The sequence below is a fragment of the Sphaeramia orbicularis genome, chromosome 14, assembly GCF_902148855.1.
Source record: "Sphaeramia orbicularis chromosome 14, fSphaOr1.1, whole genome shotgun sequence".
Classification (NCBI taxonomy): domain Eukaryota; kingdom Metazoa; phylum Chordata; class Actinopteri; order Kurtiformes; family Apogonidae; genus Sphaeramia; species Sphaeramia orbicularis.
In genome coordinates, this window is record NC_043970.1 from 55,793,601 (window position 1) to 55,807,821 (window position 14,221).

Genomic DNA, 14,221 nt, shown 5'->3' on the forward strand with positions numbered 1-14,221 from the left:
CGCCCTCCCAAACCCAAACACGTACAGTACGCCCCCAACCCAAACACGTACAGTACGCCCTCCCAACCCAAACACAACAGTACACCCCCCCAACCCAGACAAATACAGTACCCCCCCCAACCCATACAGTACCCCCCCAACCCAACCCCATACAGTACGCCCCCCAACCCAAACACATACAGTACGCCCCACCACACGCTCATATTCACTGTGTCAAATGTACTAATTGGATGCAGACACCATTTTCCACCTTTGAAAGACACAACCCTTTGTGTCACTGTTACTAAATCAGTTTATACTATTTTTTGCAAGTATAATTAGTTGTAATACACATAAACCTTTAGTAGATCTGATGTTCTCTGACCCGCAGTCACCCCGGTGGCCACGCCAAAATAGTGGGGGGGGGGCATCTCTGCTGAAAACTGGCTTCATTATGTCAGTGATGCAAAGTCAGAAATGCCCATTTCTTCTAAACTGCCGCTCCTCAGATTACTTTATTTGACTGAATTTCTCTGCAGAATTATGAGTATTGCAAAGAGGAGTTGATAACATTTTTTATTGTGTTTTGTTGTTGTTGTGTTTTTTTTGTGTTTTTTTTGGATATTTTCTTCTTTTTTGGGGGTTTAATAGGTTTGAAGGTTTGTTGTATAATTTGTATATGTTGTGTCAGTGTGGTTCCTTATGTGTGAGTGCATGTTTGTGTAAATGTATAATTTGAAATAATAATAAAAACATTATATATATATTTTATGTATGTATATATATATATATATATATATAGTTTCTCTGTGGAATTTCTTTCCTTCTACTCCATACATGTCACTGTCTGTTCTGTATCCAGTGCTTCAATAAATCAGTCATTCAGGAATATGACATGTTTTTCAATGAAGTATAAAAACAATATTTAGCTTTTATTTTTATAGATCTGATCGACAGAGAAATCCAGGTTCTCAGAAAAATCGCCGCTTATCAATTAATCATTAATCGATCGATAAGGTCAACCAACTAATGATGAATGGATTAATAGATAATTTGCATCCCTAACCAACACTGACCTGGACTCCTCCTTCTCATCTTCTCTTCCTCGTCCTTCTTTCCTCGTCCTCTTTTTATCGGACTTTTCAGTTTTGTCCTCTTCGTTCTTCTCGTCTGACTTGTCTTCATGTGAGGGACGTGGGATTTGCTGGAGAGGAAAAAAAAGGAAAACAATTAGAATGATTAGTCCCTGAAAAGGCTGATAGTTGACTCACTGAGGTACTAAACGTAGTCAGAGAACAAACATAGGCTGTGTTCTTCCAGAACCTGCAGAACCTGTTGAACCTCCAACACCATCACCTCCATCCAAATAAAGCCTGGGTTACACCAACGTTAATAGAAGTCCAGTTGTTTGACTGAAGTCTGTGCACGACCCAAACACCAACAACACAAACAGATATTCAGAAAACAGTGAATGACGACAGTAAACGCATCATGAAATGTTTAAAACAAAGTTCAAAGGCGGTCCATCTTTACGCTGCTGTGGCGTGGACAACCACAGAAGGATTCTACTGCCTGTTCCACCAACGCTCTGGAACCAGAACCAGAACCAGTCTGGTCCTGGTCCTGGTTCCGAAGGATGTGAAGAACATGTACAAAACCCAGATTGATGAACTTCTTTCACATCCAGGAGGAAGCAGAGGAGGAAGAGGAAAGGAGGAGGAGGAAGAGGAGGAAGAAGAGGAAGAGGGTCTTTGTGACAAAGTGGCGTTCAGCCTCTACTCATTAGCTGTGAAAGACGAATGCTAGCGCCCCCCCTCCCTCCCCCTAAACACAGAAGAAGGGCTGGAAGAAGGACTCTGGAAACAGCAACAAACGACTGGAAACGACAGTAAACGACTGGAAACAGCAACAAACGACTCTGGAAACAGCAACAAACGACTCTGGAAACGACAGTAAACAACTCTGGAAACAGCAGTAAATGACTCTGGAAAGGATTCTGGAAACAGCACTACATGACTCGAAACAGCAGTAAATGACTCTGGAAACGACTCTGGACACAGCAAGAAACGACTCTGGAAACGACTGGAAACAGCAGTACATGACTCTGGAAACAGCAGGAAACGAAAGTAAACGACTCTGGAAACGACAGTAAACGACTCTGGAAACGGCAACAAACGACTCTGGAAACGGCAACAAACGACTCTGGAAACAGCAGGAAATGACTCTGGAATCAGCAGGAAACGACTCTGGAAACAGCAGGAAATGACTCTGGAAACAGCAGGAAACGACAGTAAACGACTCTGGAAACGACAGTAAACGACTCTGGAAACGGCAACAAACGACTCTGGAAATGACTCTGGAAATGACAGTAAACGACTGTGGAAACAGCAGCAAATGACTCTGGAAATGACAGTAATTGAATCTGGAAAAGACTCTGGAAACAACTCTGGAAACAGCAGTAAACGACTCTAGAAATGACAGTAATTGAATCTGGAAAAGACTCTGGAAACAACTCTGGAAACAGCAGTAAACGACTCTAGAAATTACAGTAATTGAACTAGGAAATGACAGTAAACGACTGGAACAATAGTAAATAACTCTGGAAACGACTCTGGAAACAGCAGTAAAGGACTCTGGAGTACCTAAACAGACACACCTTTACCTGGAACCCAAACAGACGCACCTTCACCTGCAACCCAAACAGACGAACCTTTACCTGGAACCCAAAATGACACACCTTTACCTGGAACCCAAACAGACGCCCTTTACCTGGAACCTTTACCTGGAACCCAAACAGATGCACCTTTATCTGGAACCCAAACAGACACCTTTGCCTAGAACCCAGACACACCTTTACCTGGAACCTCTACCTGGAACCTCAAACAGATGCACCTTTACCTGGAACCTTTACCTGGAACCTCAAACAGACACACCTTTACCTGGAACCTCAAACAGAAGCACCTTTACCTGGAACCTCTACCTGGAACCTCAAACAGATGCACCTTTACCTGGAACCTCAAACAGATGCACCTTTACCTGGAACCTCTACCTGGAACCTCAAACAGATGCACCTTTACCTGGAACCTCAAACAGATGCACCTTTACCTGGAACCTCAAACAGATGCACCTTTACCTGGAACCTCAAACAGACACACCTTTACTTAGAACCTCAGGTCAGGAATCTACGCCTGCACACAGCCCACATTAAACACACTTAAAATAGATGAATCTGAAGCCTCAAATCCAAATGTAGGTTCAGTACGGAGATGACAGCAAAACAGGACCACATAAACCAGGACCACATAAACCAGCACCAGGACCACATAAACCAGGACCAGGACCAGGGCCTACAGTGCCATAAACGGTGGTTTTAATCGGTGGCGTACCTGCGCGCTCATCTGCTGCTCATACAAACCGGTGGGCGGGTGGTAAGTGTGCGAGGACCCTGTGGGGGGGCTGCCGTGGCGGTAACGGTAACGGTAGCGGGCGAGGGGCAGGATGGCGCCACAGCAGAGCTCCTTAGAAGGGCTGCTGGGCCACGGCAGCGCCGCACATATTCCGGGAAAGCGTGTCATCGGGACGCTTAAGCCGCCAGAAGAATTGTCCATCTGACATGCACGCACTAATCTGTGAGGGGTCAGCCGAGGTAATCCAGCAGCGCCGAGCTGTGATTGGCAGACACAGCAGCGGCACGGGGAGCAGGGGGCGGGCAGAGGGACGGACTGTACCAAGTCAGAGTCTGAGGGAGGGGGGTGGGGTCTGTAGTGTACGCTCCAGAATAGAGAAGAGAGAAAATGAAAAAAAAAAAAAAAACACAGACAGACAAACCCTCACAGACCCAAACGTCCACCTTTAACCCTTACAGACCCAAACGTCCACCTTTAACCCTTACAGACCCAAACGTCCACCTTTAACCCTTAAAGACCCAAACGTCCACCTTTAACCCTTAAAGACCCAAACGTCCACCTTTAACCCTTACAGACCCAAACGTCCACCTTTAACCCTTACAGACCCAAACGTCCACCTTTAACCCTTACAGACCCCAACGTCCACCTTTAACCCTTAAAGACCCAAACGTCCACCTTTAACCCGTAAAGACCCAAACGTCCACCTTTAACCCTTAAAGACCCAAACGTCCACCTTTAACCCTTACAGACCCAAACGTCCACCTTTAACCCTTACAGACCCAAACGTCCACCTTTAACCCTTACAGACCTAAACGTCCACCTTTAACCCTTACAGACCCAAACGTCCACCTTTAACCCTTAAAGACCCAAACGTCCACCTTTAACCCTTACAGACCCAAACGTCCACCTTTAACCCTTACAGACCCAAATGTCCACCTTTAACCCTTAAAAACCCAAACGTCCACCTTTAACCCTTAAAGACCCAAACGTCCACCTTTAACCCTTAAAAACCCAAACGTCCACCTTTAACCCTTAAACACCAAACGTCCACCTTTAACCCTTACAGACCCAAACGTCCACCTTTAACCCTTACAGACCCAAACGTCCACCTTTAACCCTTAAAGACCCAAACGTCCTCCTTTAACCCTTAAAGACCCAAACGTCCACCTTTAACCCTTACAGACCCAAACGTCCTCCTTTAACCCTTACAGACCCAAACGTCCACCTTTAACCCTTACAGACCCAAACGTCCACCTTTAACCCTTACAGACCCAAACGTCCACCTTTAACCCTTCAGACCCAAACGTCCACCTTTAACCCTTAAGACCCAAACGTCCACCTTTAACCCTTACAGACCCAAACGTCCACCTTTAACCCTTACACCCAAACGTCCACCTTAACCCTTACAGACCCAAACGTCCACCTTTAACCCTTACAGACCCAAACGTCTACCTTTAACCCTTAAAGACCCAAACGTCCACCTTTAACCCTTACAGACCCAAACGTCCACCTTTAACCCTTACTGACCCAAACGTCCACCTTTAACCCTTAAAGACCCAAACGTCCACCTTTAACCCTTACAGACCCAAACGTCTACCTTTAACCCTTAAAGACCCAAACGTCCACCTTTAACCCTTAAAGACCCAAACGTCCACCTTTAACCCTTACAGACCAAACGTCCACTTTTAACCCTTAAAGAGCCAAACGTCCACCTTTAACTCTTACAGACCCAAACGTCCACCTTTAACCCTTACAGACCCAAATGTCCACCTTTAACCCTTAAAGACCCAAACGTCCACCTTTAACCCTTAAAGACCCAAACGTCCACCTCTAACCCTTACAGACCCAAACGTCCACCTTTAACCCTTAAAGACCCAAACGTCCACCTTTAACCCTTAAAGACCCAAACGTCCACCTTTAACCCTTAAAGACCCAAACGTCCACCTCTAACCCTTAAAGACCCAAACATCCACCTTTAACCCTTAAAGGACCCAAACGTCCACCTTTAACCCTTAAAGACCCAAACGTCCACCTTTAACCCTTACAGACCCAAACGTCCACCTTTAACCCTTAAAGACCCAAACGTCCACCTTTGACCCTTAAAGGACCCAAACGTCCACCTTTAACCCTTAAAGACCCAAACGTCCACCTTTGACCCTTAAAGGACCCAAATGTCCACCTTTAACCCTTAAAGACCCAAACGTCCACCTTTGACCCTTAAAGGACCCAAACGTCCACCTTTGACCCTTAAAGGACCCAAACGTCCACCTTTAACCCTTAAAGACCCAAACGTCCACCTTTGACCCTTAAAGGACCCAAATGTCCACCTTTAACCCTTACAGACCCAAACATCCACCTTTAACCCTTACAGACCCAAATGTCCACCTTTAACCCTTAAAGACCCAAACGTCCACCTTTAACCCTTAAAGACCCAAACGTCCACCTTTAACCCTTAAAGACCCAAACGTCCACCTTTAACCCTTACAGACCCAAACGTCCACCTTTAACCCTTACAGACCCAAACGTCCACCTTTAACCCTTACAGACCCAAACGTCCACCTCTAACCCTTAAAGACCCAAATGTCCACCTCTAACCCTTAAAGACCCAAACGTCCACCTTTAACCCTTACAGACCCAAACGTCCACCTTTAACCCTTAAAGACCCAAACGTCCACCTTTAACCCTTACAGACCCAAACGTCCACCTTTAACTCTTAAACACCCAAACGTCCACCTTTAACCCTTACAGACCCAAACGTCTACCTTTAACCCTTAAAGACCCAAACGTCCACCTTTGACCCTTAAAGGACCCAAACGTCCACCTTTAACCCTTAAAGACCCAAACGTCCACCTTGACCCTTAAAGGACCCAAACGTCCACCTTTAACCCTTAAAGACCCAAACGTCCACCTTTAACCCTTAAAGACCCAAACGTCCACCTTTAACCCTTAAAGACCCAAACGTCCACCTTTGACCCTTAAAGGACCCAAACGTCCACCTTTAACCCTTAAAGACCCAAACGTCCACCTTTGACCCTTAAAGGACCCAAACGTCCACCTCTGACCCTCCACAATTATTCAGATATAAATTCTCTTGCACTTCAACTTATGAAATAATTCAAAAGAAGTGCCAAAATCTTTGATAACTTTATGTTTTAATTAGGGCTGGGCAAGTTAACGCATTATTACCGCATTAACGCATTCATTGAATAATGCCGACATTTTTTTTTTTTTAAAATCTCCCGTTAATGCTGTTTAATTCTAACTCCTATTTCTTCCGCTTGTGTGCATGTACCATTAGCTGCAGATAGACAACAGGTTTACCAAGAAAAGCCGGATGCCCAAAACTTCTGTCCAAACCTGTTCCTGTAGACTCACTGTAAAACTGACACATTCAAACAAAATATGTCTGAGTTCTGTTCACTGCCTTAGTACACAGGTGTCAAACATGCGTCCTGGGGGCCAAATCTGACCCACTAAAGGTTCCATTGCGGCCCTACAGGATGAAAGTGCAAACATGAACCTGAACAGTCCAGGTTGTCCAAATCCTTTTGGTTCAGGTTCCACATACGGACCAATGAGATCTACAGCAAACAGAACAACACAATAAACCAGAAAGAATGACAACTGCAAACTTTCGTTGTGAAAAATTATGTTGAAAAAATTTAAGTGAAAAAAAAAAAAAAATCACATTACACTGAAAATACTTGCATTTACAAAAGTATTCTTTTAGAATAAAATGCAAATACATACATAAAAATAAAGACGAACAACCTGAAATGGGCAATTGTAACAATATTCTGTCTGTTCCTAAATGTTTGGTGCATTTATGGATCCACTGGGATCTGCAGTTGTGTTCAGAAGAACAGATGGAATATTGGAGAAACTGTTCACATTTTAGTTCAAACTCCAACAGTTGAACAATATTCTGCCTGTTCCCAAATGTTTATGGAACACTGTGTGGAAATGCACATGTAGAAATAAGAAGTCCAGGCAGAATAGTTCAAATTGCACTAATTTTTCAAATGAATTTTCTGTTCTGTTTTAGGTTATTCACATTTTTTTGTAATATGTATTTTTATAATTTAATAGTTTTTTTGTACTAAAACAAAAAGAAAACTTGGATTTGTCATTATTTATAGGTTATTAAGTCATTACTTTACTGGTCTGGCCTGCTGGAGATCAAATTGGGCTGAATATGGAACTGAACCAAAATGAGTTTGACAGCCCTGCCTTAGTACATTTACATGGCATTACAGTATACTTTAAATGAATGGGAAAAAGATCGCTACACTCGATGCTAACTTGAATGGGAAAATCCATAGACACGCTAACGATTAGCATTTATTGATTAACTTAGGATTTACAACGTCTTTTATCCAGCAACAAAGGTTCACATCAGAGATATTTGATACTATTCACTCTGACAACAACTGAACATAAAATACTCACAGACAAACGTTTACCTGTCCATACAAACAGAGTGAAAGAAACGTGTCTGTAGTTCCTTCTTATGTCTTAACTGACTACGGGAACACCGCAAGGACAAAACATACGTTAGTGACACTTATTCCCACCACTAGAGGGCCCCCTTTGTTTACTTTGAACAACTGAACATCACATATTATTGGGCTTATTAGTATTAGTACTGATTAGTGGGACTAAGACAATCAATCACTCACAAGTGTAAATAAACATGTGTGGACATAAACATGTGTAACAGTAGAGGTCTGTTCCATGGACATTTTCATTTGAAATGTTCTGTCTTCAGAGGGGGGGGGGGGGGGACACACAGGTGTTTGGAAGAACTGACATGTGCAATTATTTTTATCAGCGGAGTACTGCAGTCTGAAATATCACTGAAAGGAAATACACACTGTTGATGGAGGCAACAACCCCCCCCCCCATATAACTATGCGATTAATCGTGATTATTCACAGAAATCCATGCGATTAAAAATTTTATTCGCTGCCCAGCACTAGTTTTAAACAGTCAATGCAAATAATGTAGCTCACCTGTAGGGTGGCACAGCGTACTAGAGAAAACATGGCGCCCTAAACCCCGGTACCAACCCTACGGCAAAACAGAAGGACCGAAAAAGCACAACTGAAACGGGAGTTTAAGATGAAACTGCGGTGTAATAGCGCCATCTATTGGTGCAACATGCACACTACCTCACATAGACGAGCCAACAGATAAAGGATCAGTTCTTCATCTGCATTAGTGTGGACGGAGGTATTCAGGTCACATGACCACCAAGACTCACAGGGTCAAACACTGACCCCACATATGACATCATCACTGGACACTGAACACACCAGTGTCACATCATCTTTCGATGAACTGACAGGTCTCTCTCTCTCTCTCTCTTTCTCTCTCTCACCTGGTTTCCTCTCCGTCTGCGTCCGTAGTTTCTTCTCACCAGTGTCTTATAGTTGTGGTTCTTCTTGGTCAGATAGTAATAGAGGACACAGTCTGCCACACACTGAAACGCACATAACAGAAACACATGTTCAGTCATGATGCATTCACTGTCCCTGCAGAAACAGGACCATCCATAAACCCTGCTTCAGTCCATTATTAGGTTATTTACAGTTACAGACAGACGGAGTGACGTACAATCACATCCTGTTATCATCTCTAACTCATGTTTAACTACCTACCGTTGTATTTGATTGTACCTGTTGTAATAGATTACCTATAGTTTTCTTATGTTGTAATAGATTACCTGTATTCCATATATCAGACAGGTGCTGTGTCTGTTCTGACAGAACACAGCGACAGTAGAAGTGTGTGTTTACCTTTCTCTCCAAATAGGAGGCGATCAGACCGAAGTTCTTGGGGTGTTGGACGAACCTGTGAACAGAGAGCAGCTGTTAGGGTTGGGGGTACGACTCCGACCGGACTTCAGAGCAGCGCTGTACGTGCACCTACTTCTCCTTGAAGATCTCCTTCTCGTGCTCGGTCCACACGTTCATAAACTGTCTGGACTTGTAGACCTTCATGGGGTCGTCCATCAGACCCGTTCATGTTGATGAACTTCACCCTGCGCTGCTCCGAGTCGTACATCATAGGAGGGATGACGGACAGCTGGCGCATCTGCTTCTCATTATTCTGAGGACGAGGAGAGGAGAGCACAGCTGAGTGACCGCAGACTGACCGCAGACTGACCACAAACTACCGACAGACACTTCAACATTAAAGGGTTAATGTGGAGTCAGTCCTCAGCCTGTGCCATTTCTACAGACTCCGCCCACACCGTCCACATGACCCGTCCCTGTCCAGCTCCTACTGGACCAGTGTCTGGTTCTGTGGTTGGGTCAGTGCCTTGCTCATGGGTCAGTGTCTTGCTCATGGGTTGGGTCAGTGCCTTGCTCATGGGTTGGGTCAGACTCACCTCCTGCTCGGACAGACCGTCGATGATCTCTGAAATCTCGTGCTCGCTCCTGGCGATGGTGGCAGACAGGCCCGTCCCCCTCTGTCCGACTCTGCACACAAACAGGAGCAGGTTCCACACACATTGAACCGCTTTAATATTTCACATTCATTTGACTGTTGGAAAAAAGGCAAGGAACACATTCAAAGGCTCAGACAGGAGTCCATCAGGAACGAAGGATGTGAACTCACTGGTTCTTCTACGGACATCAGAACCTCCAGTCACATACAAATACATTAAACTAATATTCAGACCTGGTTCAGAACTGGGCCTTCAACAGAACCCTGAGGATTCCATCATATGTCAAACAGCTGCTCTGCTTCAGCTTTAACTCAGTAATTACACATTTAGTTTGAATTGGAATTACATACATTTTTTTTTTTGTTCAAAGTGTTTTTATTACATATCTAGTCACAGAAAAGCATAATACAGTCAATGTTTTGTTTGTTTTTAACCCAAACCCATGAACATTCTCACTCTGTTGCACGAAGAAAAAAAAAAAGATAATTGACAATAGGGCTAAAAGATATCGTTATCGTATCTATATCTAGATATGAACATTCAAGATTAATATCAAAAAGCAACGATATAAATGATACAGATTTCCCCCCGCGCCTGCTGTACAGTGTAAAATGTGGATGTAAAATGTTTGATTTGTAATTTATTTATTCATACTTTATGTTAATGTTGATGACTGGCAGTGAGTTCTTATAAATAAAACTGCACTTTCCACATTCTTTTGTATTATGATGTTTGCATTTTTCTGAAAAACTTGGTTTTCACCGAACCCATAGTCATATCGTATCGATATCGCGATATCTGGCATGAATATCGAGATATGAAATTTTGTCCATGTCGTTCAGCCCTAATTGACAATAATAATAATAATAATTAAGGAACACAGATATTAGTCACAGACTCGTACTAATGCGACTCCTCTGGAATAAGTGGTGGATCTGCCTCTTATGTGATTCAGAACAGGTACTGAAAAACTTATTGGCACATCCTCTAATAGAGTATTGGATTTTTTCTGATGTTAAATGATGTAAAAGATCCAGAAACCAAGATTTAAATGTTGGCTGTTGTTATCTATCCATTTTAGTTGTATTAGTCTGCGAGCTAGAAGAGTGGTGAAGGTATTTAGAGTTTTAGATTTTTGGTTAAAAGAATGTAATGTAATATAATGCCAAATATTGCAATTGTTGGTTCAATACGAGACCCTGTTAAAAATACATTATTTTTAAAACCTTTCTTTAAATTATTAAAAAATATATTTTTTGTGTGTGTGTGTGTGTGTGGGGGGGGGGTGTCACTGTAAATATCATATAAATTCTTCTTTTCTTTTTTGTCAATGTATAAAAACATCCACAACACATTTCCTCTTGGCTGAATCATCCCGACTTCTCTGATGTCATTAATTAGAAAACGTATTAATGAACCCTTTCATGCACACAGTGGACAGTTCTTCTAAACTCTTGTATATTCAGGGTTTGGTTGTTTTAGTTCCAGATCAGCCAACACAGTGGACACTTCTACACCATCCCATAATAATACACTGACATTCAGACCAGTACTGTAACTGTGCTGTTCTAGATACACCTGATCTGCACTAAAATGTTTGAGTGAAATCAGTTGTTAATTGTAAGACTTGTTTTTTTTTTTGGGTTTTTTTTGCATATTGTCTCCATGAAGTGAGCAATAACTAGCAGTAGAATGGGTTCAAATGGGAGAAAACATCAGATTAGCAGCAGTAAAAATGTTTTTATTTCATTGTTTTCATATCACTTTCTGATATTGGGATTTAAACACGTTTCTTTGCTTCAAAAATATAATGCCACAGACATTTTTGTAACTCAATGAAAAAAAAAAACAAAACTCGATTGCATTGTTTTTTTCATGCCCAAGGAAGAATAAAACACTCAAGAAAAAAATTTTGACTAAGGTTCACATAATTCATGTATGACTTTAATTCATGAAAAATGTAAGGCTGTATATCATTTGTTTTGTATTTGATGATTTGTAATGTGATTTACAGTTGTATTGTTTTTACTTTAGTTTATTAATTCAGTTATATTGTATTTTTAATTCTTTTTGTTTTGTATTGTTCATTCTGGGGAGGTATTCATAGAAGCCTTTTGTGGCTTCTAACCTCTCCTGCACAAGAATGTTACTTGTCTGAATGTTTGTTGTTTTTCTTGCTGTTTTATGATGTGCAAATAAATAAATAAATGGGTTAAGTTCGCTGAGTAAATGACCGAAAAGAATTCAACCATTCAGTCCCGGGGGTGGGATCAGTGACATCATCTATTCTGTGAACCAATCAGAGCAGGGCGGGGGCGTGCCTTACCTCTGGAAGCGCTCCTGCTGCTCCCTCTGCTTGCGGATCTCAGGGAACTGCCGTTCGTAGTACTCTCGGGTCCTGCTCTCCTTGGCTTTGCGTCGGGGGTTGTTCTCCATGCGCTCCACCTTCTTCTCCCAGGCCTCCATCAGCTGGTCGTAGCGCTGGCAGATCTTCTGCTCCTGAGGTCGACACAAAAACACACACACGTCTGTTCAGAAGAGCGCAGCAGCGGTGTTAACGGAACCCTAACCCCAACACCCACTGGACCACACAGTATCTACTTTAACAGAACCGTCCTCACTGTCATAAATGTGTCAAATCATCTGCTAACAGCAGCAGAACGTTCAGAAAACCATCGGTCATGAATCCGTTGTGGCTCTCTGTCATGTTGAAAAGGTCAAGGTCATTTTCATCTTGTCTAGTTCTATTTTTTCCTAGTTCTCTCCAGCAAGGTTATTATCAATTAACAAAACTAACAAAACATGAAACTAGGAATTGTAAAAACATTTCATTAACTGAAATAAATACAAACTAGAATCAAAATAAAAAAAACATAACTAACTGAAACTGTAGTTGTGTGTTTACAAAACTACAACTACAAAACTTATGGATAAAATTCCCTTCGTTTTCGGTCTTTGGTCCAATGTCGGATTGATACAAAACCGATTTCTTTGTCTCTCTCAGTTTTCTGTGCTGTCTCCATACGACACCTTTTTGCTCCGTCACTTGTGTTCACTGTGGTTTCCAGTCGTCTTCTGGTCCCCACTCTACCTGGAAACATGGAGACTAAAGCAGCAGAGTTCCTGTCTGGGATTGATTTGAATAGGAGCACAGAGAAAGAAGAGAAAAGAGACCACTGAACTACAACTGAACTACAACTGAACTACAACTAACTACAACTAAACTACCACTGAACTACAACTAAACTACAACTAAACTACAACTGAACTACAATAAACTACCACTGAACTAACTAAACTACAACTAACTACAACTGAACTACACTACAATACAACTGAACTAAAACTAAGCATTTAGAAAAAAAAAGAAAAGCAACAAAAACTATCAAACCTGCTCTAAAAACAAATTAAAAACGAACTGAATTAGAGAAAAAAAAGTCAAAACTAAATAAAACCTACAATATAATGAAAAATCCAAAACTATTAGAACCTTGTTCTCCAGTTGAAAATATGATGTACAGTTTGGAGTTTGGATCTAGTATTTCCCATAATTCCTGCAGCACCTGAAGGCAGCATTAGCCCTCAGACATGACAAGCATCAGTTAAAGGAAGTCCAACCAGAAAAAACTGAGTTTGGTTCGACACGGTGGGAAAACACCTTAATTAATGATCCAAATATATCTGACCCATGAACCATGATTCTTCAGGGTCCTATCCCCGTCTGTGGCGGTGGGGGGGTGGGTTTGGGGTGTGTTGACCGTTCTGCACCTGGATCTTCCGTCTGTGTCTGAATCAGCGCTGGGCAGACGCTGATAATGTGAAGGTTAAAGGTGTGTTTGTCCTGTCAGATGCAGCGGAACATGTATGAGTGTACAGATAATGCTGACAGATGGGCCGGGGTCAGCGGGGTACGGGCCGGGGTCAGTGGGTACAGGCTGTTCAGGAACAGCTGTTTGTTGTGGGTTTGGGTCTAATTTGGATCCTTGTCCAGACTCTGTTTGTTCTGATGAAACCACTGTTTACAAACCAGCGGCTTTAGCAGCGTTTCTGTCCAACAGGCTCATGCATGTACACTTCAGCCTCAGCTTCAGCTTCAACCTCAGCCTCAGCCTCAGCTTCAGCTTCAACCTCAGCCTCAGCTTCAACCTCAGCCTCAGCTTCAACCTTAGCCTCAGCTTCAGCCTCAACCTCAGCCTCAGCCTCAACCTCAGCCTCAGCTTCAGCCTCAACCTCAGCTTCAGGACAAACTGCAGCTCCAGACAGTTTTTAGTCCCTCCTGTTCTGCTGTTTTAGTTTCTGTTTTCATCTGTTGTGTTTGACTATTGAACTATTCTGTTCTGCTGTTGGTGTTACTGTGTGTGTGTGCGTGTGTTTGTGTGTG

The 14,221-nt window shown here is 42.6% G+C and overlaps 1 protein-coding gene across 1 annotated transcript in view; it reads right to left on the reverse strand.

Annotated features, from left to right (window-relative positions):
• LOC115432675 (nuclear receptor corepressor 1-like) overlaps window positions 1–14,221 on the reverse strand; it is a 66,787-nt gene that overhangs the window by 17,300 nt on the left and 35,266 nt on the right. Inside the window, 7 exon segments of the mRNA XM_030153581.1 lie at window positions 1,056–1,183; window positions 8,767–8,868; window positions 9,185–9,239; window positions 9,318–9,406; window positions 9,408–9,497; window positions 9,781–9,871; window positions 12,167–12,339. Of these exon segments, the coding sequence (XP_030009441.1) occupies window positions 1,056–1,183; window positions 8,767–8,868; window positions 9,185–9,239; window positions 9,318–9,406; window positions 9,408–9,497; window positions 9,781–9,871; window positions 12,167–12,339 (728 nt within the window).